The sequence below is a fragment of the Rattus rattus genome, chromosome 6 (assembly GCF_011064425.1).
Source record: "Rattus rattus isolate New Zealand chromosome 6, Rrattus_CSIRO_v1, whole genome shotgun sequence".
In the NCBI taxonomy this organism is placed as follows: domain Eukaryota; kingdom Metazoa; phylum Chordata; class Mammalia; order Rodentia; family Muridae; genus Rattus; species Rattus rattus.
In genome coordinates this window covers 97,661,242-97,683,484 of record NC_046159.1, presented here as the reverse complement: position 1 = coordinate 97,683,484, position 22,243 = coordinate 97,661,242, and the positions used below count along the sequence as shown (strand labels likewise).

The 22,243-nt window shown below is 40.2% G+C and overlaps 1 protein-coding gene across 1 annotated transcript; it reads left to right on the top strand.

Annotated features, from left to right (window-relative positions):
* The first annotated feature begins 14,240 nt into the window (after positions 1-14,240).
* Positions 14,241-15,197, top strand: LOC116902862 (olfactory receptor-like protein OLF3). The gene has a single exon (XM_032905191.1). The coding sequence runs from the start codon at positions 14,241-14,243 to the stop codon at positions 15,195-15,197; it is 957 nt and encodes a 318-aa protein (XP_032761082.1).
* The last annotated feature ends 7,046 nt before the right edge of the window (positions 15,198-22,243 follow it).

Here is a 22,243-nt window from a genome sequence, read left to right as displayed (position 1 = left end):
CCATTCAGAGCCTGCCCCACATGTGGCCCATACATATACAGCCACCCAATTAGACAAGCAAAGATGTGCAGACCGTGTGTGGATGAAGCAAAGAAGTGCAGACCGACAGGAGCCGGATGTAGATCTCCTGAGAGACACAGCCAGAATACAGCAAATACAGAGGCGAATGCCAGCAGCAAACCACTGAACTGAGAACAGGACCCCCTGTTGAAGGAATCAGAGAAAGAACTGGAAGAGCTTGAAGGGGCTTGAGACCCCATATGTACAACAATGCCAAGCAACCAGAGCTTCTTAGGACTAAGCCACTACCTAAAGACTATACATGGACTGACCCTGGACTCTGACCTCATAGGTAGCAATGTATATCCTAGTAAGAGCACCAGTGGAAGGGGAAGCCTTGGGTCCTGCTAAGACTGAACCCCAGTGAACTAGACTGTCGGGGGAGGGCGGCAATGGGGGAGGGTGGGAGGAAACACCCATAAGGAAGGGGGGAGGGAAGGGATGTTTGCCCGAAACCGGGAAAGGGAATAACACTCAGAAATGTATATAAGAAATACTCAAGTTAAAAAAAAAAAAAAAAAAAGAAAAAAAAAAAAAAAAATGGGGTTCAGAGCTAAACAAAGAATTCACAGCTGAGGAATGCTAAATGGCTGAGAAACACCTAAAGAAATGTTCAACATCTTTAGTCATAAGGGAAATGCAAATCAAAACAACCCTGAGATTCCAGCTCACACCAGTCAGAATGGCTAAGATCTAAAACTCCAGCAACAGAAGATGCTGGTGAGGATGTGGAGAAAGAGGAACACTCCTCCATTGTTGGTGGGATTGCAGATTGGTACAACCATTCTGGAAATCAGACTGGAGGTTCCTCAGAAAATTGGACATTGCACTACCTGAGGACCCAGCTATACTTCTCTTGGGCATATACCTAAAAGATGCCCCAACATATAGCAAAGACACATGCTCCACTATGTTCATAGCAGCCTTATTTATAATAGCCAGAAGCTGGAATGAACCCAGATGCCCTTCAACAGAGGAATGGATGCAGAAAATGTGGTACATCTACACAATGGAATATTACTCAGCTATCAAAAACAATGACTTTATGAAATTAATAGGTAAATGGATGGACCTGGAAAATATCATCCAGAGTGAGGTAACCCAATCACAGAAAAACACACATGGTATGCATTCATTGATAAGTGGCTATTAGCCCAAATGCTTGAATTACCCTAGATGCCTAGAACACATGAAACTCAAGACGGGTGATCAAAATGTGAATGCTTCACTCCTTCTTTAAAAGGGGAACAAGAATACTCTTGGCAGGGAATAGAGATCAAAGATTAAAACAGAGACAGAAGGAACACCCATTCAGAGCCTGCCCCACATGTGGCCCATACATATACAGCCACCAAAGTAGATAAGATGGATGAAGCAAAGAAGTGCAGGCAGACAGGAGCCGGATGTAGATCTCTCCTGAGAGACACAGCCAGAATAAGGGGAATGCCAGCAGCAAATCATGGACCAGAGAACGTGACCCCTGTTGAAGGATTCAGAGAAAGAACTGGAAGAGCTTGAAGGGGCTCGAGACCCCATATGAACAACAATGCCAAGCAACCAGAGCTTCCAGGGACTAAGCCACTACCCAAAGACTATACATGGACTGACCCTGGGCTCCAACCTCATAGATGGCAATGAATAGCCTAGTAAGAGCACCAGTGGAAGGGGAAGCCCTTGGTTCTGCCAAGACTGAACCCCCAGTGAACAGGATTTTTGGGGTGGGCAATAAAGGAGGGAGGATGGGGAGGGAACACCTATAGAGAGGGGGAGGGGGAGGGGTTAGGGGGATGTTGGCCTGGAAACCGGGAAAGGAAATAACAATTGAAATGTAAATAAGAAATACACAATTTAATAAAGATGGAGAAAAAACAAAGAAAGTTATGGAAAGAAGAGTTTATTTGTGTCATGGTTCCAGATTGATAGAGGCCACGATGGCTGAGTAATACCACAGGACCAAGAAGCTGAGGATTCAGACCGTGAGCTGAAAAATGACACAGAGAAAGGTAGCTTGAAATGGTTCAAATCTTTAAACTATTTTAAAATTTAATTTAATTTTTATTTCCTTGCTTTTTTGACATATTTTTATTGATTCTCTTAGAATTTGCCATCATGTTCCCCACTTCCACTTATTTCACAGTTCTTCCATGTCCACCCCTAGTCTTGTAACATCCATGCCCAAAAGAAAATAAAATAATGAAAATAAAGATGAATAAGAAAAAGAAAAAATTAAGGCAAAATAAAAAATAAAAGAATAGAAAGAAGGAAGAGAGAGAGGGAGAGAGCGAGAGAGAGACAGAGAGAGAGAGAGACAGAGAGAGACAGAGAGAGAGAAGAAGGAAGGAAAAAAGGGAGGAAGAAAGAGAAAAAGAAAAACGCTGTCCACCTTGGACAACAACCTGCTTACTTCTCTATGAGTCACATCCTTCTCTCATACCCATCCAAGCTATGTTATCTCAAGTTTCACTGTGCAGCCATCACTTTGCTCCTTTGTTTTCCTGCCTTTCCATGACATGTGTGTGCATTGTAGCGGGGTGGAAGTGGCAGCATGCCGAACAGCATATACACCCCCCCCCTTTTTTTTTTTGCCCAAACAGCTTTATTTGCATAGTGAATCATTGATCTGGTTCAAGGCCTCTGGGTTTTGTTTCACTGTCAATACAGGACCCTTGCTGAGACTCCTGTCGGTTATCCTGTGGAGAGTCATGGAGATCCTGTAGCTATGGTTCCTTAGGAGACCCAGTGGATAGATGGCTAGTCCCAGTGGGGTAGATGTTAGGGTGGGTCAACTCAAGGCCCTGAATCTGGGCCTGGGTACCAGCTGACTTGGTGAGCTCAGGCCTACTTGAGGGTCTGTGAGAGGTAGGGCCAGCTTGAGGGGAGGAGCCATCTGAATCTTTAAACTCTTGAAGCTTGCACCCTGTGACACATTTCCTCTAAATGGGCCACTATCTGAGGACCTAGCATTCAAATGCCCAAGACTATCAGGGCCATCTCATTCAAACCATCATAAGTAATCAGGTTCTTAACCTCTGCAGTTGCCACTGTTGGACTATCCAAGCTTAACTGTGTACGCCAATCTAATATGTGTATATTGTAACAGGAATTAATTCTATTGCTTCTGCTAAGATCCTATGCAGAAAGCTCTTCTTAAAGAAACCTGGCCAGAATATCGACAAAATTCTTTTAGTTTTAAAAACACATGAAACAGAGGCTGAAGGAACACTCATTCGAAGCCTGCCCCACATGTGTCCCATACATATACAGCCACCAAACTAGATAAGATGGATGAAGCAAAGAAGTGCAGGCTGACAGGAACCGGATGTATATCTCTCCTGAGAGACACAGCCAGAATAAGACAAATACATAGGAGAATACCAGCAGGCAACCACTGAACTGAGAACAGGACCCCTGTTGAAGGATGCAGAGAAAGGACTGAAAGAGCTTGAAGGGGTTTGAGACCCCATATGAACAACAATGCCAAACAACCAGAGCTTCCAGGGACTAAGCCACTACCCATGACTGACCCTGGGCTCCAACCACATAGGTAGCAATGAATAGCTTAGTAAGGGCACCAGTGGAAGGGGAAGCCCTTGGTCCTGCCAAGACTGAACCCTCAGTGAATGGGATTGTTGGGGGGAGGGTGGTAATGGGGGAGGATGGGGTGGGGAACACTCATATAGAAGGGGAGGGGGAGGAGTTAGTGGGATGTTGGCCCGGAAACTGAGAAAGGGAATAACAATTGAAATATTAATAAGAAATACCCAAGTTAATAAAGACAGAGGAATAAAAAGTTATGCCAGATACCTTAGATATCTTTTTATCTCTGAAAAAAATAACTTCTGTGGTTCAATTTGCTTCCACATAAATCTGACTCTAATAACCATTACTTTTACAAATACTTTAATGGGGCTGATCCCTATCAAGACTAGATCTGGAAATACTTTTAACCTTATATTATTATCACTTCGCATGTATTATAGCATTAACAAATGAAAAGTTTTTTGGGGTAAGAAAAAAAAATAAAAAGACATGAAATCATGGAACACAACTGTATTGAAGATACAGAAAAGCTTTATGGATCCAAACATACCCTTGTCCACCTTTGAACTCTGCTAGTCCTTTTGGAAGTCAGCTGCTAGCAACCACGGGTCAGATTCTGATCACTCCACATTTTCCTATTGCATAACACCACACGATTATAATAGAATAGTGGGGACTGAAGTCTATCTGCTGCATAATACACTTAAGACACAATTATGTTGTTACATGTTATAGTCATCTATTCTTTTCATCCGTGTACAACATTCCATTTTACTAACATGTAACCTTTGCATATTAATATGATAGAATGCATATCAATTATTACTAATGTTTGTCAATTATGAACAAACTCTCAGTTGAGTTCTGAGGGTTTGTTAGATGTTTTGGATATAAATGTTTTATAACTCATTTGATTCACAAATATTTTCACTCAGTCTGTGGTTTGTCATCTCATTCCCTTAAAGATGTCTTTAGTGAAGTAGAAGTCTTAATTTTGAGAAAATTAATTTAATGAATTAATTAATTGTAGAACATGATTTTTGTGTCCTGTTATAGAGGAAATAATTGATCTAAGGTTATATTTCATCAGCGTTAAATCTGTGATTCAGTTCTTTTAAGCCTCTGGCCCATTATATTCTAGATCTGATGCATTTTGAGGTAATTTTTACATCTTGTTCAAAGTCTGGATCTAGGAGTTTGCTTGTTGATAAGTTGACTTTTTATCCACTGCCACTTTTTCAAGCTTCTGAAAAATCAATTCTTCACTGGAAGCAGCTTACTGAAATTAGATGCATGAACCTCATACAATGACTACTTATCATATTTCTGCTACTCTTTGCAATAATAAGTATGTGAATTAATAATGCGTCAGTGTGCCTTTTATAAACACTTCTGGAGGGAAGTGTTCCAGTTGCTAATTGGATACCTAAGAGGGACCTTTGTGTCAGTCAAAGTCCTTGTCTTTTTCTAAGAATAGAAATAGCTGCAGAATGAGTGGTGATTCCTAGGGCAAGAAGAGCATGACACTTGGATGATGTTTGACTTTGATGCTGCTCACTCACTGAGTTGAGATCTGATGCTGAATCTTGCTCATCAGAATTTATGTTGCTTGGAAAAACACTTGACATAAACAACTGAAGAGAGCGAAGATATAGTTCTGGGTTTCATTTCAGTCTATAATCTTTGTCTGCATTGATTCTGGACCAGTGAACATAGAACACCATGCCGATAGGAGCATGTGAGACAAGCGGCTCTTCACTCATCGCAGACAGAAAGCATAAACGGTTGGAGGACCTAGAAATCAGCCAAGTCTATAGTGATCTGCAGGCTTAGAGTTTTCAAAACCTGAAGGTGCTCAAACGCTTCTAGGGAGAAAAGATGATAAATAGAACAAGGGGATGTGGACCCGTTAAGAAGTAGTTCTTTGAGGTCGATTCCATTCTCTGCTGTCAGGATACCAGCAGTCCAGTTTAGTAGTGTCGGGATACCAGCAGTCCAGTTTGGAAGTGTCACCAAACACAGATCAGCAATCCACTAGAAACCGCCTAGCCTCTGCCTGATCTGCAAGAGTCAGCAGGAGCCATCAACACTAGCCAGAACGCCAGGAGAAGTTCTCTGTAGTGCTTTTCTCAATGAAGCAGTAATCTCATATCTAAGATAGGTAGGTGTTTCATCTCCTCCCAGCCCAGTTCCTGTCATGGAGCACGTGGCCACGACCCCCCACATGAAGATGGTGACCACTAGTCAGCAGAGTTCTCCATGCTGATGGGGTATCTAGATGGGCTGGCTCTGGTGTTTAGCCAGTAAGTTTCTGTTCCCAGACATCCCTTTCTGCAAGCGGTACTTAATCTCTTGTCCACTCTAAATAAGTCATATGCATCCATTTTCACCATCAATAAACCATTTGAACAAGCAAGAACTGTCGCTCTTATCAAGAACCGCTGGAGTGGGGAGCCTTCAAAATACAGAGCCACTCTGCCTACATCTCTCATAGAAGACCCTCTCTGTGCTCCCAGAAGCTCACTTCTGAGCAAAGCTAGAGATTCTCCCTCCCCCTGGCTCCCGGCTCATCACCAGACCTTGTGGCTCCTCTTTCCAACTCCTTGAGGTTTCTAGCTGGTCTGGGTATCCAGGGTTTTGGACCCTTCCCCTCCTCCCTACTCCAGGCTTGTCCCAAGCCTTCAGGCCCCTCGTTCCAGACTCCTCATGGTTTCCAGCAGAACCCATGTCTCCTTAACCTTAGCCTGCTTCATTTCTTATGGGCCTTGGGCCCTCATCTTAGGCTACGTTAGCCTAATGCCTCCGTTTTGTCTGCTGGAGAGGGCCTTTACACACTTGCGGCAAGGCAGAAGTTGGACCAGAGTGGAGGCAATAACAAAGACAGACCAAAATACAGCAGGTTAAACACCAAACCCTGTAGTTCCATGGCTGTCATCTAGGGCACACGACAGGACCGTTAAAGCTCTGGAGGACTTGGATAACCACACTCATAGGTTTGCTGCCTGCTTCAGCTCCAGTCTATGCTTGTCCTTTTCCTCAGTAGATGCCCTTTTATGGTCCTGTTATCGCCAGCATATGGGTTCTCCATTTCTATTTAAACTTCATCTTCACAACTTCACATAATTCCTTTTTCGGGGACCCCAAATCTGCCACACATTGCCTGGGTTTCTGGCACTTTGTTACAAGCTTCTGTGATGCCTTTATCATTGCATCTTTCAACCACGTGATATCAGCATCATGTGGTTGATGCTGCCCAGTTTGGATGCCAGCTCAAAATTTATCTGGCTACCATCCATGGTTAGTAGCTAAGCAGCATCTGCATTTTTTGACAGGTGATTCTTTGAAAATACCTGTTTGGGCAGTATCAGTTCAGGCTCTCTCTTATTTCAAATAAATTTGGATTATTATAAGATGGGACCTTGAGCAGGTGGAGTCTTCCTCATGTACCTTTCCTACTTTTCCAGTGCAGAGCATGAGGTTTACCATGAGACAAATAGGTGTTTCATCTGCTCCTGACCCAATTCCTGTCATGGAGCACATGACCATGACCCCCACATGAAGATCATGACTACTAGTCGGCACAGAGTTCTCCATGCCAATGACATATCTAGATGGGCTGGTCCTGGGGTTTAGCCAATAAGTTTCTGTTTCCAGATATTCCTTCCTGTCCTTATTGGAATGTACTCCTTTAACACTAGCATCTTCATTTGCCTGCAGTTCTTTTTTTTTCTTTTCTTTTTTTCTTTTTTTTGGAGTTGGGGACCAAACCCAGGGCCTTGCGCTTGCTAGGCAAGTGCTCTACCGCTGAGCTAAATCCCCAACAGCATCTACATTTGCACCTGCCTTGTTTGCATCTGGCAGTTCTCTAATGCTATGTTCTATTCCCTCTTGTATAACTCTATTTGTTGCTGTCTCCTTGTAGACCTAGATAACAGGAGTGACAGAGGCTGGGACACAGCCTAGGTAGGAACTTTTCCTAGGATTTCCTCCACCCAAAAATTATCTTTTAATTCATTCTCAGAAAATTCTCAGGATACAGACTAAATGTGCCCAGATTATTGGTCAGAGTATAAAACAAAGAGCCTTTGTCCCAGTTCCCAAGTAACTCTGGTTTCCTCTGAAATTTCAAGAGCCAGGCCTCCATTATTTATATTTCTCTTGGCATTATGGTCTTCTAAACACCCAACCAGATGGCCCATTAGTCTCTACTTATAGCATTTTATACCTTCTGTTGTTGTTATTTTTGAGACTGCATTTTAATCACATTATTTCTCCTTTTCCTTTCACCCTACCAAATCCTCCCACATAACCCTTCCCACTCCTCTTCATTCTTAATGGAAACCAGTTCTAAAGATTTAAGAACCACATGGTCAGGTTTATCACAGTAATAGTCCCCTTTCTCAATACTAATTTTCTGTATTATTTACTTTTTTCATTGCTGTGACCAAATACCTGGCAAGAAGTAACTTCAGGGAGAAAGAGCTTTAGTTTATAGTTTAAGAAGGGATAAAGTCCATCATAGCAATGAAGACACAGCAGTAGGAACATAAGACAACTGGTCCCTGTATATATACAATGAGGATACAGAATAGACAGGAACTGATGGGGCCAGTGACCAACTTACTTTAGCAAGGCTTTACTTTCTAAAGGTTTTACAACATCTCAAAACTTCTGGAAGCTAAGTTTTCAAACATATAAGACAATTTGAGGAAATTTTACACTCAAATGGCATCAATGAGTATAAATAATTTGCCATACAATAAATTTGCAGTAGGGAAACAGAGTCAGAATTATAAGATAGAAGAAAATGGAAGAGTTCAGTGATGGAGTTTTGTGGTGGGTTACTAGGTAGGTAAGAAAATGAAAGTGTGACAGTTGGAACAGTGATCACCATTGAGTAACAGTAGATATGTAGGTAATGATGCAGAAGAATTTTTAGAAATGAGAAATAAGTAAATGATTCACTTGGGGCCTTAAGAAGAAAAATAGTGTGCCAAACATGAGTAGTGTGAACCTGACTTCAAAATTGCACTGAATCTCTTTACATATGTGAAACATTTGAAGAGGACTACAAAATAAGCTTTTTTTTTACATTGTTTTGAATAATTCTTAGTGTAGCCATTTGCCCCGTAAACCATAAAACCATTTTGTCTGTTTATTTGGAGTCTTAAATATTTCCAGGCAATGTCGTCATTTTGGGACTTGAATCCTACTGTGAGGCATGTACTATCTATCCACTGTGACTTGTAGAGTCCTAGCAGCTCACTATACTCTTTGAATGTATCCTAATAAGAAGCACAGCACTTGTGTCTCTAAGAAGAAAAGCAAGGCCTCCTGGATCTAAAAGAAAAACAGTGGTTTTCTCACCTGATTTAGATGCAGGAGCATCCAAGCTCCTTGGAACATAGCACTGAGGGGGTAATTTGTACTTTATGAAAGCTTGATAAAAATGTCACAGAGCTGATTTATGTCTTTTTGTTTGTTTGTTTTGTAGAGAGAGAGAGAGCTAAGGATTCAATGCAGCTTGAGTTAAAGTGATGAAGGACAGCTGTCCATAGGGAGAGGAAGGGCAGAATGGTGACCCAGCCCCTGAGATTTGGGAGTGGTGACAGCAATTAATGCTCCAATGTAAAAAGTTCCTGAGGGACTCAGCAGGCTCCAGGTCACCAGGGCAGCCTCTGTTGTCTCACTTTGATTAGTGTTATATGTGAGCTCACTTGGGATTACCTGTGGGCTCCCCCCATTAGCTTCTCTAAAGTAATCTCAGGGAATTTTAGAGTCATGGAGCTAGGACAACTGGGACATCTCCACAGTCCATCACTCTGAATAGAAGGAACAGCCTATGCAATACACTTCTGGATTGAAGGAGATGCGTCCACATCACCAAGTATGGGAAATTTTAATAAAAGTGTCAGTAGAGGGTAGATGTAAACAGAAGCTCCAAGACAGGCAGAACAAATACTGATCTTATCTGTGTGGGATATATGAAGTGTGGATGCTGGGGTCATCTCAACCCAAGATTACAGGAATTGGAATGAAACCATTCAGCTTTCCAGAGGCCCAAGGCTGAGGGACATGGTCACCACATGAGCTTGCCATTAAAGACTTCAGTTCTGGAGAGAGAGGTTAAGGAAAGAATAGTTTTAATTAAAACTGGAAACCTAATAAATGAACCCTGCATCAATTTTGTAAGAACATGGAACAAAGTCTAGGTTAATAAAATGTGTACTTAGGTATGGACATTCATGAGTTGCAGTAGAATATTACATTTGTCGAAAAGATAATATTTCAATGTCTTTGAAGTGTCTTGTCTCAATTTCTTCTTCGGCTGTGTACATATGATAACTTTTTACTTTTTTCTCAAAGGAAGCACTTCAAATGTAGGAAGATTAAATTGATTATCAAAGTCATAAAAACTGAGGATATAAAGTGGGCTTATATTAGAGCTTTCTTGATTGTCTTGTCAGGATTAGTCCTTGAATCATCAGTAGGAAAGTATTATAGAACGAAGAACAGAATACTGTGAAGAATATCCTAGACATATGGAACAAGAGAAATAAAGAAGATTGGGATTTGCATAATATAATCAAAACAAAACAGATCACTAAATGAATCTCAAGACTGTGATTGTTTAAAGACTGTGTCAATAATTAGACTCCAAAAAAGTCAGTGACCAATCCAGGAGATGATCAGGAAAATGAGACCCCAATAAGAAAAGTCAACAGTGCTCTCAGGAATAAAATCATCTTTGGCATTTCACCCACCACACTGTCCCTGGGATTCTCTGTGTCCAAATGTAAGGATGGTAAAAATACACCTGCCCACAAAGACTGCAGCATATGTACAGAATCCAGCTGTGTAGCCACACACATGAACATGAACATTTCTGTGGAGAAAGGAATAATTGCCATTGACAAATCAACTGTATAAAGGTAAGTTTCTGCTTTTTTAAGCAAGCATGAGAGAAAACTTCCTGTTGAACATAGGCTGTGTGCTTGTATTCAGGACTAATTTATTGCAGCTAAGACCATAATGTATTCCAAGAAGGAGACCAAATATGATTTGGACTCAATGGAGCAAAAATATGATAATACCCAAGTTTTTTTTTCTGGGAGTAAAACTTCTTGAATTTTATCCATGAGTGTTAGGGCAGCACCAATAGAAAACTATAGGGGATTATCTCTGTAATATAGGTGACGAAATAACCACTGAGGATCAATATTATTGATATTGGACTTTTAAAAGTTGATATAAAGTTGATAACTATGCTTATTTATAGTGACATGAATTTGGACAAAATTATTTTTCTGAAGGATGATATTTTGGGAAATCCTTTTATACTGTGCATACTTAGTATGAGTTTTTTTTTAATGCAACTATTCTTGAGAGGATAGAATGCAAGTTACTGACCACCCATCTAATTAAATTGAAATAATTTTCCATGGTCTTAAAGGTATAAAAAATTTATGGGGACATGATAATATAAGGGTGATAATTGCAAATAGAAATAGTTCTTCAGTGTCACATCCTGACTGCCTCTTCCTTGAAAGAATCAAATCAGGGTCATGGAGCATTGGTTCACAGAACAATAAGGACAACTAAACTCAGTTAAGACCTTGTCAGAAAGTCCTGTGAGCAGCCATATGAAAAGTCCCATCCAGATTGCCATGAGATACGGTGGCAGTGTAGCATCAAAAGAGTGAGTGGTTCTTCTATTTGGGTAAATTTCTATGGGTCATTCTTCTCATGTCTATTCTGATAAACAGAGGTCCACACTTTCTCTAATGCATCATTTTTATTGCACTCAAAATATGAATAAGGTGCATTAGATGAAAATGTAGTGGAGTGTCTTATTTTTAGAAATCCTATACTTATTTGGATGTAGTTTTTTCCACTCAGGCATCCTGTAGAGATGGAGTAAGATGGACATGAATGGGAGTCTCACTTGAGCAACCAACTGTTCAAATTTAAGTAAATGAAAATATACTAGCTAAATGATACCCAACTCCAAAGTTTTAGATACGAAATGTTAATAGCAAACATCACCAAATCACTGTTTGAGAAGTTGCCATTAATCATTTATTTGATTAGGTATGTCTTAAATTCCAAAAGTATTGTTTTTAAAAGTAGATAGGGTAAGGGAAAATTGTTCAGTGGGCCTCATATCTGCCTGAACGTTATTCTGGTGCAGAGAGAAGGCATGAAGTTAGATGACTTTTGGATAAAATGGCAGAAGACACTCTTAAAAGGGAGGCAGGATATCTAAAGCAAAATTTATCCAGAGAAAAATTATCTCATCACTAGCCTACTTGTGTGAATCTCTCTTTTTGTCTTCTTAAGGTAACAGTTCTCAAAAATTGGGGTTCTAAGACAACAGTTTAAGCTGGACAAAACCTCATAGAATGTTGGGGATAGTCATCAAGGTGGAATAGGTGTAAAACAATATTTGATTTATTAAAGTGTAGTCTAACACTTGAAATAGCAAAATTTTAATCATGTATGTGCTCAATATCTTCTACTCAGAATTACTTTATTTTTAAAACAACAGACTAAAATCCAGTGTTTAAGCTACACTGTAGCATGCAAAAAACTGAGAGAGGAATTTGAATGGTTATGAGCTTTGAGACATTTGAGACTTTGAAAGCCATTGAGACATTAGGGTCCTGTTGTTTTGTTTTGGGAAATAATTGCTTAATAAAGTTTGAAACATGTGGAACGGCTTTTTCCCAGGCTGAAGCATTGGTATCATTTTAGCTGAGAAAACTGATCTTTACTGCAAATAGCTCATCTTCTACTCTTTTGCAATTTCATTATCTGCTAACTAAAACTTCGTTTTCTACTTGGACCCAATGTGTTGCATGCCATCGATACAATGTAATAGGTATGTGTGTAGTGTACCATCTTCTATTGGGTCCTCCACAATAAGAAGATTCTGTCTATCATTATTTTATTTTTTAGACATTAATAACAAAAAGAGTCCTAATATTAGCCATTTAACATATCAAAAATGAGTTCATCTAAAAAGTAGATGTAAGAATTAATTATTAGTGTACTTTGTTGTAAAACATACAACTGATAATACTTGCTATAATCAGTAAAATAGAAGTAGTAGAATGGTGTTGGTTTGCACACTATGTGACAGCTTTTTATATTAAAGCTAGCTGAAGACAACAAACTATGGTCAACTACTCACATAGATGTAGAATTGTGCGAGAGGAGAAAGTGCACCTTTTCAGACCTTATAAACTGGGCATTTCTGGAGCCATTTGCTTAGTTTTGTTCTTTATCAGAGGAGAGAGTTGAGGTGCGTTAGCTCCCCTCCTTTAGGCTTTAGAAATGATCGAGGTCCTCTGTCTCTTCCCTTGGATATTTCCATCTGATCTTCATTTGATTTTTCCTTATTTCATGCATTCTTCAAGCTGTGGCTTTGGTGACCAAGCAGATGTGGAGGAGAAATAACAACACGTCTGTCCTAGAAGATGTTTAAAGAGAACATCTGCTTCTGTTCAATACTTACAATTGGCATTGTGTCTTACTCCTATTACTGAAAAAAATCTATTATAGGACACAAAAAAATCTGAAGGGAGTTTCCACTCCAGTGGACATTTGTAAGATTCCCTTATTCTATTTAACACTGATAATAGATCTTTAACCATCTGCCTTCCTTCTGTCACTTTCATCTACATGGCTAAGCTTCCATATCCCTGTTGCTTTCTTTTCAACTGACACCCAAAGAAGAGGTCCCTAGGAACACTAAGGTAAAAAGAGAAAACACCAAGATCAGGGTACCATTATGGCACCTTTGTTCAGACCACCGACAACAGGAGACACTACAGCCCGTCAATAAGACCAAAGGTTTCTCTAAAAGGCTGTCAAAGTATTTGTCTACCTTGTGGGAAATATATAGGAAGTAAATCACACTTAGTTTTTATGTGCCACAGTATGGCAATTAGGTTGCTACAAGTGTGCAGTATTGTCATAGCATTACAGCAATGTTACACGAAGGACTTTCCCATGCTTAATGCGCTTGGGAATTATAGACTGTGAGCTTTTCATGTATGAGTGCTTACCATGACATGTGAATGAGATACCAGCTGGAGAAATGGATTTAAAACTATATTTTCTGATTCTAGATCTTGACACAAATGGTTAAATCTTCAGAACAATTGATTTATTTTGTAATTGAGTTTTGAATTTCATTAAGATTAAGTTAGGTAACAAATTTTAGGTAGTTTTAAAACTTTAGGTCTCTACATCGTCTATCGTTTTACATACCAGAGCCAATTACTACATTTTCTTTGCCCCAAAACAAAGTAAATGGGTAAAAGAAAATATAGTGCTTAAAACTATACTGTCTCACATCCAGGTTACAACTGTTCCTTTAAGACACTATCTTTCAGACTCTATCTTATAGAGAGATATAACTATATCCTCTAGGTTACTGTCCTTATGATACTGGGCTGTTTGTCTGAAGCAGTTCATAAAATGCCTACTACCATAGTCTCATGAATGAACTGAAAACTGATAAAGTTGCTGGCAGGTCACATATGCTGTGGAATTTTACTTGAACCTCAATGCTTACTTGACTGCTTGTGTTTCTTGCCTACTTTCTGTGCAGATTATTAATCACCACATTTTTAATGGAACAGGACAACCAGACATGGGTGCATGAATTCATCCTCCTTGGCCTGTCCAGTGACTGGAACACTCAAGTCTCCCTCTTCATCCTGTTCTTGCTGATGTACCTGCTGACAGTATTGGGGAACTTCCTCATCATTCTTCTGATCAGACTGGACAGCAGACTCCACACTCCCATGTACTTCTTTCTCAACAATCTGTCCCTGGTGGATGTGTCTTATGCCACAAGCATAGTCCCCCAGTTGCTGGCTCATTTCCTTGCCACACACAAAGCAATTCCATTTCTAAGTTGTGCAGCCCAGTTATTTTTTTCCTTGGGCTTGGGTGGGATTGAGTTCCTTCTCCTGGCAGTGATGGCCTATGACCGCTATGTGGCAGTGTGTGACCCTCTGAGGTATTCAGTCATCATGCATACAGGGCTATGCACAAGGCTCGTCATCACATCTTGGGTCAGTGGCTCCCTCAACTCTCTTGTGCACACTGCTATCACCTTCCAGCTGCCCATGTGCACAAATAAGTATATTGATCACATTTCCTGTGAAATTCTAGCTGTGGTCAGATTGGCCTGTGTGGACACTTCATCCAATGAAATTGTGATCATGGTTTCTAGCATTGTCTTGCTTATGACCCCTTTTTTCCTAGTTCTCTTGTCTTACATCCAGATCATCTCCACCATTCTGAAAATCCAGTCCACAGAGGGAAGGAGAAAGGCCTTCCACACGTGTGCCTCCCACCTCACTGTGGTAACACTATGCTATGGTACCACCATTTTTACCTACATCCAGCCCCACTCCAGCCCCTCGGTCCTTCAGGAGAAGTTGATTTCCCTTTTTTATGCCATATTGATGCCCATGCTGAACCCTATGATTTATAGTCTAAGGAATAAGGAGGTAAAAGGAGCCTGGCAGAAACTATTAGGGAAATTATCTGGGTTCACATCAAAACTGACAAGTGGATGACTCCTGAACATTGATGAGAAGAGAGTTTTTCTTCTTTGTTCTCCTCCCAGCTCAGTTGAAACCGGTACTTCCATGGCAACAGGGAAGGTGAGGAAAGAATATGTGTACACGGTGTTATGCAGGAGTCTGAGTGGGGATGGTGGGTGTATGGCATGGGTGTGTTTTTATGTCACATCAATGTGTTCAGCAGAATTCAACGTCACTGTCATCATTATTCAACCACACTCTTAAGGCTCTGGTACATTATCAACCCTAACATTACTTCATGACATTTCAAAAGCTATACTCATTAAATTGAATTTGTACTTTCAATTTTGACATCTTCTTGAGCTAACAGAAAATGGTATGATACTCTTAAGAGTTCTGGAGTAGAGGTACATGATTAACACTGTTATCTTTTACAAGATCATCTCTTATATACTATAAGGATAAGCTTAGATGTCTACTCTGCTACATTTATTAGATGTATTGATTGCCTATGATATTTCTAACCTTTGATGAATCCTAAGTGAGTGGATAAGAATGTGTAATTGACACAAAATGAACATTTTATTGTTTTTTATGTACATTCTTATTATTAACATTTTATTTCTTATTAAATTTTATTAAAATTAACATTTTAAAATCTTATACTAAAAACACTATTTATTTGTGCTTTGGAAAATATTATGATACAGCATTGGTAATCAAATAGTACTGTGAGGAGTCAAATACATTTCATTCTTGAAGCTTTTCTCTCAGTGATACATGATGTATTTAACCTCTTCTAGCACATTTTTGATGCACAATATTCTGATATAATATGAGAATATTGCTGTCCAAACAGATTAAGCATTTCTGTGTATAGGATCTAGTATAATGTGCATTCTGAGGGAAGTCAGTAAATAAACATCAACTAAAGTCTTTCCTGAGATCTAGTCACAAGCTATTTGTGCACAGTAGCATTAAAAGCAATAAAAAGCTGACATATTTTTATGAACCATATATGAACAATTAGATAGGAAAATTATTGTGCATGTGTGGAGTATCATCAAAAATATTAGAGCAATCTAATTTCAGAAAATAATTTTTGTTCTGAAAAACTGGAAAGCAAATAAACAAGGGAGGAACAACTGACTAGAAAGCATCAAAGCCAGACCTGACCTCATAAAGAATATTTTTGGAAGTGACCATAGAGATAGTGACTTTAATATTGATTTTAAGAAAGCAGAAGAGTTGTCATGTAGTACAAAAAGTGGCCAAAGCCCCACTTAATAACTTTCTGCAATCTCATCTTAAGAGCAAGTAATTAAGCTTATTCATTCTCCATAACTTTAATGGGCTGGGGTATTCTGGACATACATCTTGCCTTTGACGTAAACACTTGTATGCTAAAACAGAGTAATTAAATTACTGAACAGGGTATAGGGAAGGGGAAGGAGGAGAGAAAATAGAAGTGAATCTTGTCATTTCACGAAATCACAGGACTGTCCTTCCTTCCCTGCCTTCGTGCCTTCATCTCCTCGGATGACTGAGATTCTTGCATTTGTTAACATTGTCACAGAAGCTCTGGCTTTAAAGTTGGAGGCTTTGAGGGCTGCAGAGATGGTTGAGCTCTTATAAGCACTTACTTCACTTGTAGAAAACCTGAGTTCAGTTCTCCTAAACCTCACAGCAGTTTACAACTGTCTATATTTCCAGTTCTAGAGTATCTTGTGTACTCTTCCAGCCTTCATGCCATATACACTCGTGCCAGCAAAACTACTGTTTCACAAATATGTCTGAAAATCAAAATATATAAAAAACTATAAATAATTCATGACTATATATTCCTCATACTGTCATTTATAGTTTACATTAAAATTGATATAATCCTAAAATTTTGTTACAGAAATATAACCATTGTGAATGCTACCGTGATAAATAGCAGTGAGGTATTCTTCATGCGTTGATACCGGTGTATGGTTGATAATTTACTATGGTTCATAAGACAGAGACATGGCAACCAAAGCTACAGCAGCTCACAGTAAAGAATCAAAACTCAGGGACATAGATATTTCAGGGAAGCTTAAACATGTGCTCACAAGAGTCACTGGCAAGATTGCAGATACTAAGAATAAATTGACAAACAACCTGTCGATAAGCAGAAACTTTCTCATGAGTGCTCATTGCTGCGTGTATAGAAGAAATCTGAGAAAACCTAAATGTTAAGAACCACTGCACTGAAGAATGCAAGTATAGGAAACCATTCTGGTCTCAGAATAAACCGTAAGCAGCAGGAACGGTGGAGAGCAAGGCAGAAGTGTGATAAGAGTATCTGAAGCTGAGAGACTCTCCACAACTCCCATTCTCACTTCTACCTTGGCCATAGCATAGAGGAGTGGTGTGGGATCACAAGAAGTCTGTGACAGAAGTCACTTTGACAGTCTGTCTGACCTAAAAGAGGAGCACACAGTAGATAACCCCTCCATACTCCTTGAAAGCTCCAGGCATAGGAAGTTTTATGTAGACAACTGACCTCCAAAGCACTAGAGACAGCATTATAATTTTCAACATGAAATAAATGAATGGGAGATAGGGAACATGAAGTAGTCCTCGAACATAAAATTATTCTCTCAAGGATGACACATTTATATACCTTTTTTTTTTTCTTTTCTTTTTTTCGGAGCTGGGGACCAAACCCAGGGCCTTGCGTTTGCTAGGCAAGCGCTCTACCACTGAGCCAAATCCCCAACCCCCTATATACCTTTTTAACTATTGAGACACATATGTACATGATACAGCAAATGTGTGGAGATCAGATGACAACTTGTTTTTCTCCTTCCACTATATAGGTCGCAGGGCTCAAATTTATGTTACAAGGCTTGATAGTTAAGTACATTACCTTCCCAGTTATCTCAATGGCCCTAGAAGTAGACAACTTTTTCAGGAAAAACATGATTTATTGTGGTGGTTTGTATAGGTCTGCCCCCCCCATAGATTCATGTGTTTCGATGTTTGGCCATAGGAAGTAGCACTATGAAGAGGTGTGGCCTTGTTAGAGGAAGTGCATAATTGTGGAGGTAGGCTTTGAGGTCTCCTATGCTCAAGCTATGCCCAGCGTCATACACAGTCTCCTCTGCTGCCTATAGATGAAGATTTGAAGCATCATGTCTGCCTGCATGGTGCCGTTAATGATTAAACATCTAAAACTGTAAACCAGACCCAACTAAATATTATTTATAAGAATTTCTGTGGTCATGGTATCTTTTCAGAGAGACACACAATAAAACCCTAAGACATTTATTAAAATGGAAAGAGGAAGAAATGAAAGAATCTTTTATGTTAGGGCATTTAAGTGGTGCGTGTGCATGCGTGCATGCATGTGTGTGTGCCTGCATGTGTGCCTGTTTGTGTTCCTGCATATGTGTGTGTGTGTGTGTGTGTGTGTGTGTGTGTGTGTGTGTGTGTAGACATATTAGGAATATCTTGGAAGTGAAAATCCCATTTGAGAAAATGCTTCAATCATTTTGGTCTATAGACATCTCCTTGAACTGATTTTCTGACTCTTGTGGATGATAGAGTAAAAGTTGTAAACTAAGATAAATCCTTTCCACAAGTTGCTTTTGGTTGTGGATGTACCACAGCAATAAGAAACAAACTAAAACAGTATGTAAGAATTTTTCCTCATAGACCACTTAAGACCAGGTAAATTCTTTCATGACTTTTACTAAATATATAAGGAGGAAATGAAAGCAGGCATCATAAAAATATTTTCTGTGCACTTATTTAATATACAAAGATCAAATATAGCCTATATATTGGAAGGTATAATTTAAAGCAAAATTTAAAAAGTTTGAGATATATTTTAAAAATCTTATAAACTACAGTGCATCCATATACAAAACTAAATACTGACAGATATTAAACAAAGAGAAGAATGTGTCTAATTGGGGAGCATTCTCAACTAGATAAAGGGAGAAATGAAGACAGGGAGAAGAGAAGAGAAGAGGAGAGAAGAGGAGAGGAGAGGAGAGGAGAGGAGGAGGAGAGGAGAGGAGAGGAGGAGAGGAGGAAGAGGAAGGAGGAGAGGAGAGGAGGGAGGGAGAGGGGCGAGGAGAAAAGGAGAAGGGAAGGAAGGGAGGGGAAAGGAGAGGGGAGGGAGGGGAGGGAGGAGGGAGGGAGGAGGAGGGAGGGGAGGGAGGGAGGAGTCTTCAGTCTCCATTTGTCTCCAACTAGGTTTACTACTAACAGGTTAGTGTACTTTGACACATTCATTTCTTAGTAGTCCTGTCACTAGCTAGAGACAAAGCAAATTTTCACACATGAATTTGGGGGGATATTTTTCATCTAAATCTTAATATACTTAAATTTATTTTTTAATTCAATGAAGATCAATTTAAATCTTTGGGAAATTTTCTTTTAATTTCTTATCTCATTTTAAAATTAAATTCAAAGTAAAATAAAAAATCTGAAAACATGCAATCGCAGGTTGGAGGATTAATGCTGTGAGAAAGGAAGATTTATTTTAAGCTACAGTAATAAAGGCAACATTGTTTTCCTACAGCAATAAATAACCAAATACATTAGGGGAAATAATTGAGAAACAAACTCTGTACATTCAATTACAATGATGAGCATTAGGCAAAATTGTTATCCACACTGACAAAAATAAAACAAACTTTCAAAAATAGATATAGATCTAATTATGAACTGTAAAACAGTCAAACTCCAAAAGGGTCACATTGAAGGTCAACTTCATGACTGGAGGTAGATAAAGATATCTAAGTGAGGATGAAGAAAACAGTTGCTTCTTGGAAAGAGCAATGTACAGAACTGTACAAAAGTTAAATGACCAACTGATCAAAGACACACATAGGATTTGCAAAGAAAGTCAGAATGTAGGAAAAAATGTTTTTCTATGCAAAGCAACAACACTTGTTGAGCTATATAAGTAAATAAATTCATTTAAAAGAGAGAGAGAAACCAATATAAAATGTGTGAAATATCAAACATAGAGAATGGGATCCCTAAACAGCAAATAAGTACTAGAAAATATTTAGTCATTTGTGTGTGAGAAATACATGACATTTCACAATCTCCCCATACTGTGGCTCCATTAGAGTAACTAAAATGTAAAGGATTGACAATGACAATACCAGAGAAAGCCCGAGGTGAAAGAAATCCTTATTCATAGTTAATGTGGATTTCATTAGCAAAATTATGTTTTGGAAAAATTGCACAAGTAGCCTAGGTTAGACATGCACTTAAGAGGCAATGTAGCAATTCTTTTTTTTTTGTTTTGTTTTGCTTTTTTTTTTTTTTTTTTCCAGAGCTGGGGACTGAACCCAGGGCCTTGTGCTTCCTAGGCAAGTGCTCTACCACTGAGCTAAATCCCCCAACCCCTTAATTCTTTTTTTTTTTTTAACAGTTTACAGGTTCTTCGTGAATTTCACATCATGCACCCCAATTCCATTCATGTCCCTCTCCCCCTCATATCCTTCCTCCACTCTGTGACTTTCCCATCAACAGAGTAAAAAGAAAATCTTATTGTGGAAGCTGTAGTGTGTCAAAGCATGTCCCATAGTATGCTCTTTAGTCCACACTTCTTTGATTGTTTTACTTCTTTGTTTTGTCCATTGCAGTGACTCATTGGTCTGGTATGAGGCCTCTGGCTTCGGCTACTCTATTGATACTGGAACCTCACTGGGATTGTTCTCAGATATCCTGTTCTTGGCCTAATTCATGGAGATATTATAGTTTTGGGTCTGTAAGACTGGCCCTTTTTATGTACTCTAGCAAATTATCAATGGAGTGGATGTTGGGGTGGGGCAGTTCAAAGCCCTAAACATGGGCTTAAGAGGTATTTGAGTTGGTCACACCATAGAATTTCCTGTTCTCATGCCTTCAGCCCAGCTCAGCAGAAGCCTCCACTACCAGGGTCAACTTTACCCTTTTGCCCAGGTGAGGTGAAGGACCCATTCTGCTGAGTGTTGCAGCCAGAGAGAGACATGGCCAGCTCTCATGACAACACTAGACAGCATGATGAGGGATGAGGGAGGGGAGGAAGGTGTCTCTCCCTGGTCCATGCTACTGCCCAGCAAACAATAGGCAGGCACACCTCTCTCACACTCATGCCCTCAGGGCTGCTCACCTGCAGCTCCCACATCCATGCCCTACTCTACAGTGCTGATGGGAGGTGCAGGGCTTGCATTCAACTACTGCAGCAGGTGAGAGCCAGGGACTTCTCTCCTGCTTTTATGACCTTAGGGCCAGCTAGCCTACCTCCATTGGTGGCAAAGGGTGAACAGATGTGGGGTGGTGGCATCTGTCTCTCACCCATGTAAATGCACAGGAGACAAGTTGTGGGGACAACTCTTCCACACTTATACTCTCAGCGTCAGTTTTCTGAGCCCGTACCATCAGAGTCAGCTCTTTGTGCTGCCCACATGAGGTGCAGGGCCTGCTCTCCTGAGTGCTGCAGCTGGTGAGGGGCAGGGCCAGCTCTCCGGCTATTATGACTATAATCTGGGCCAACTTTCCTTCCAACTGCAAATGGTGAGGGCAAAGGGGAGAGGAGAAAGTCTCTCCCTCATAGATGTTGCTGCAGAGCAGACAATAGGCAAGGTCAGCTTTTCCACACTCATGCCTGTAGGCTCACCCACAAGCTCCACATCCAGAGCCAGTTCTACTATGCTACTGAGGTGAGGTGCAGGGCTTGCTCTTCCTCGTGTTGCAGGAGGTGAGCAGCAGGGTCAGCTCTCCTTCTCTGATGACCTCAGGGTCATATTTTCCTTTACCGTGTAACTTGATGGCAGACAAATGTAGGGGCCAGGTGTGTGTTCCCACCCTCAGAAGCTCACCTATGACCACGGTCAGCTCTACTGTTCTGCCAAAGTGAGGTGCAAGACCTGCTCTCCTGAGAGCAGCTTCTGGAGAGGGGCAGGGATAGCTCTCCTGCTCTCATGATCCCAGGGCCAGGTCTTCTGCCTGCTTTAGGTGGTAAGTGGGGACTGGGTAGAAGGAGGAGGGCACCTATCCTTTGTCCATGTCCTTGCACTGGAGATGTGTGATAGGGCAAGGTCCCT

Coding starts and splice junctions, on each gene's coding strand:
- LOC116902862 (XM_032905191.1), top strand. CDS start 14,241: ATGGAACAGGACAACCAGACATGGGTGCATGAATTCATCCTCCTTGGC.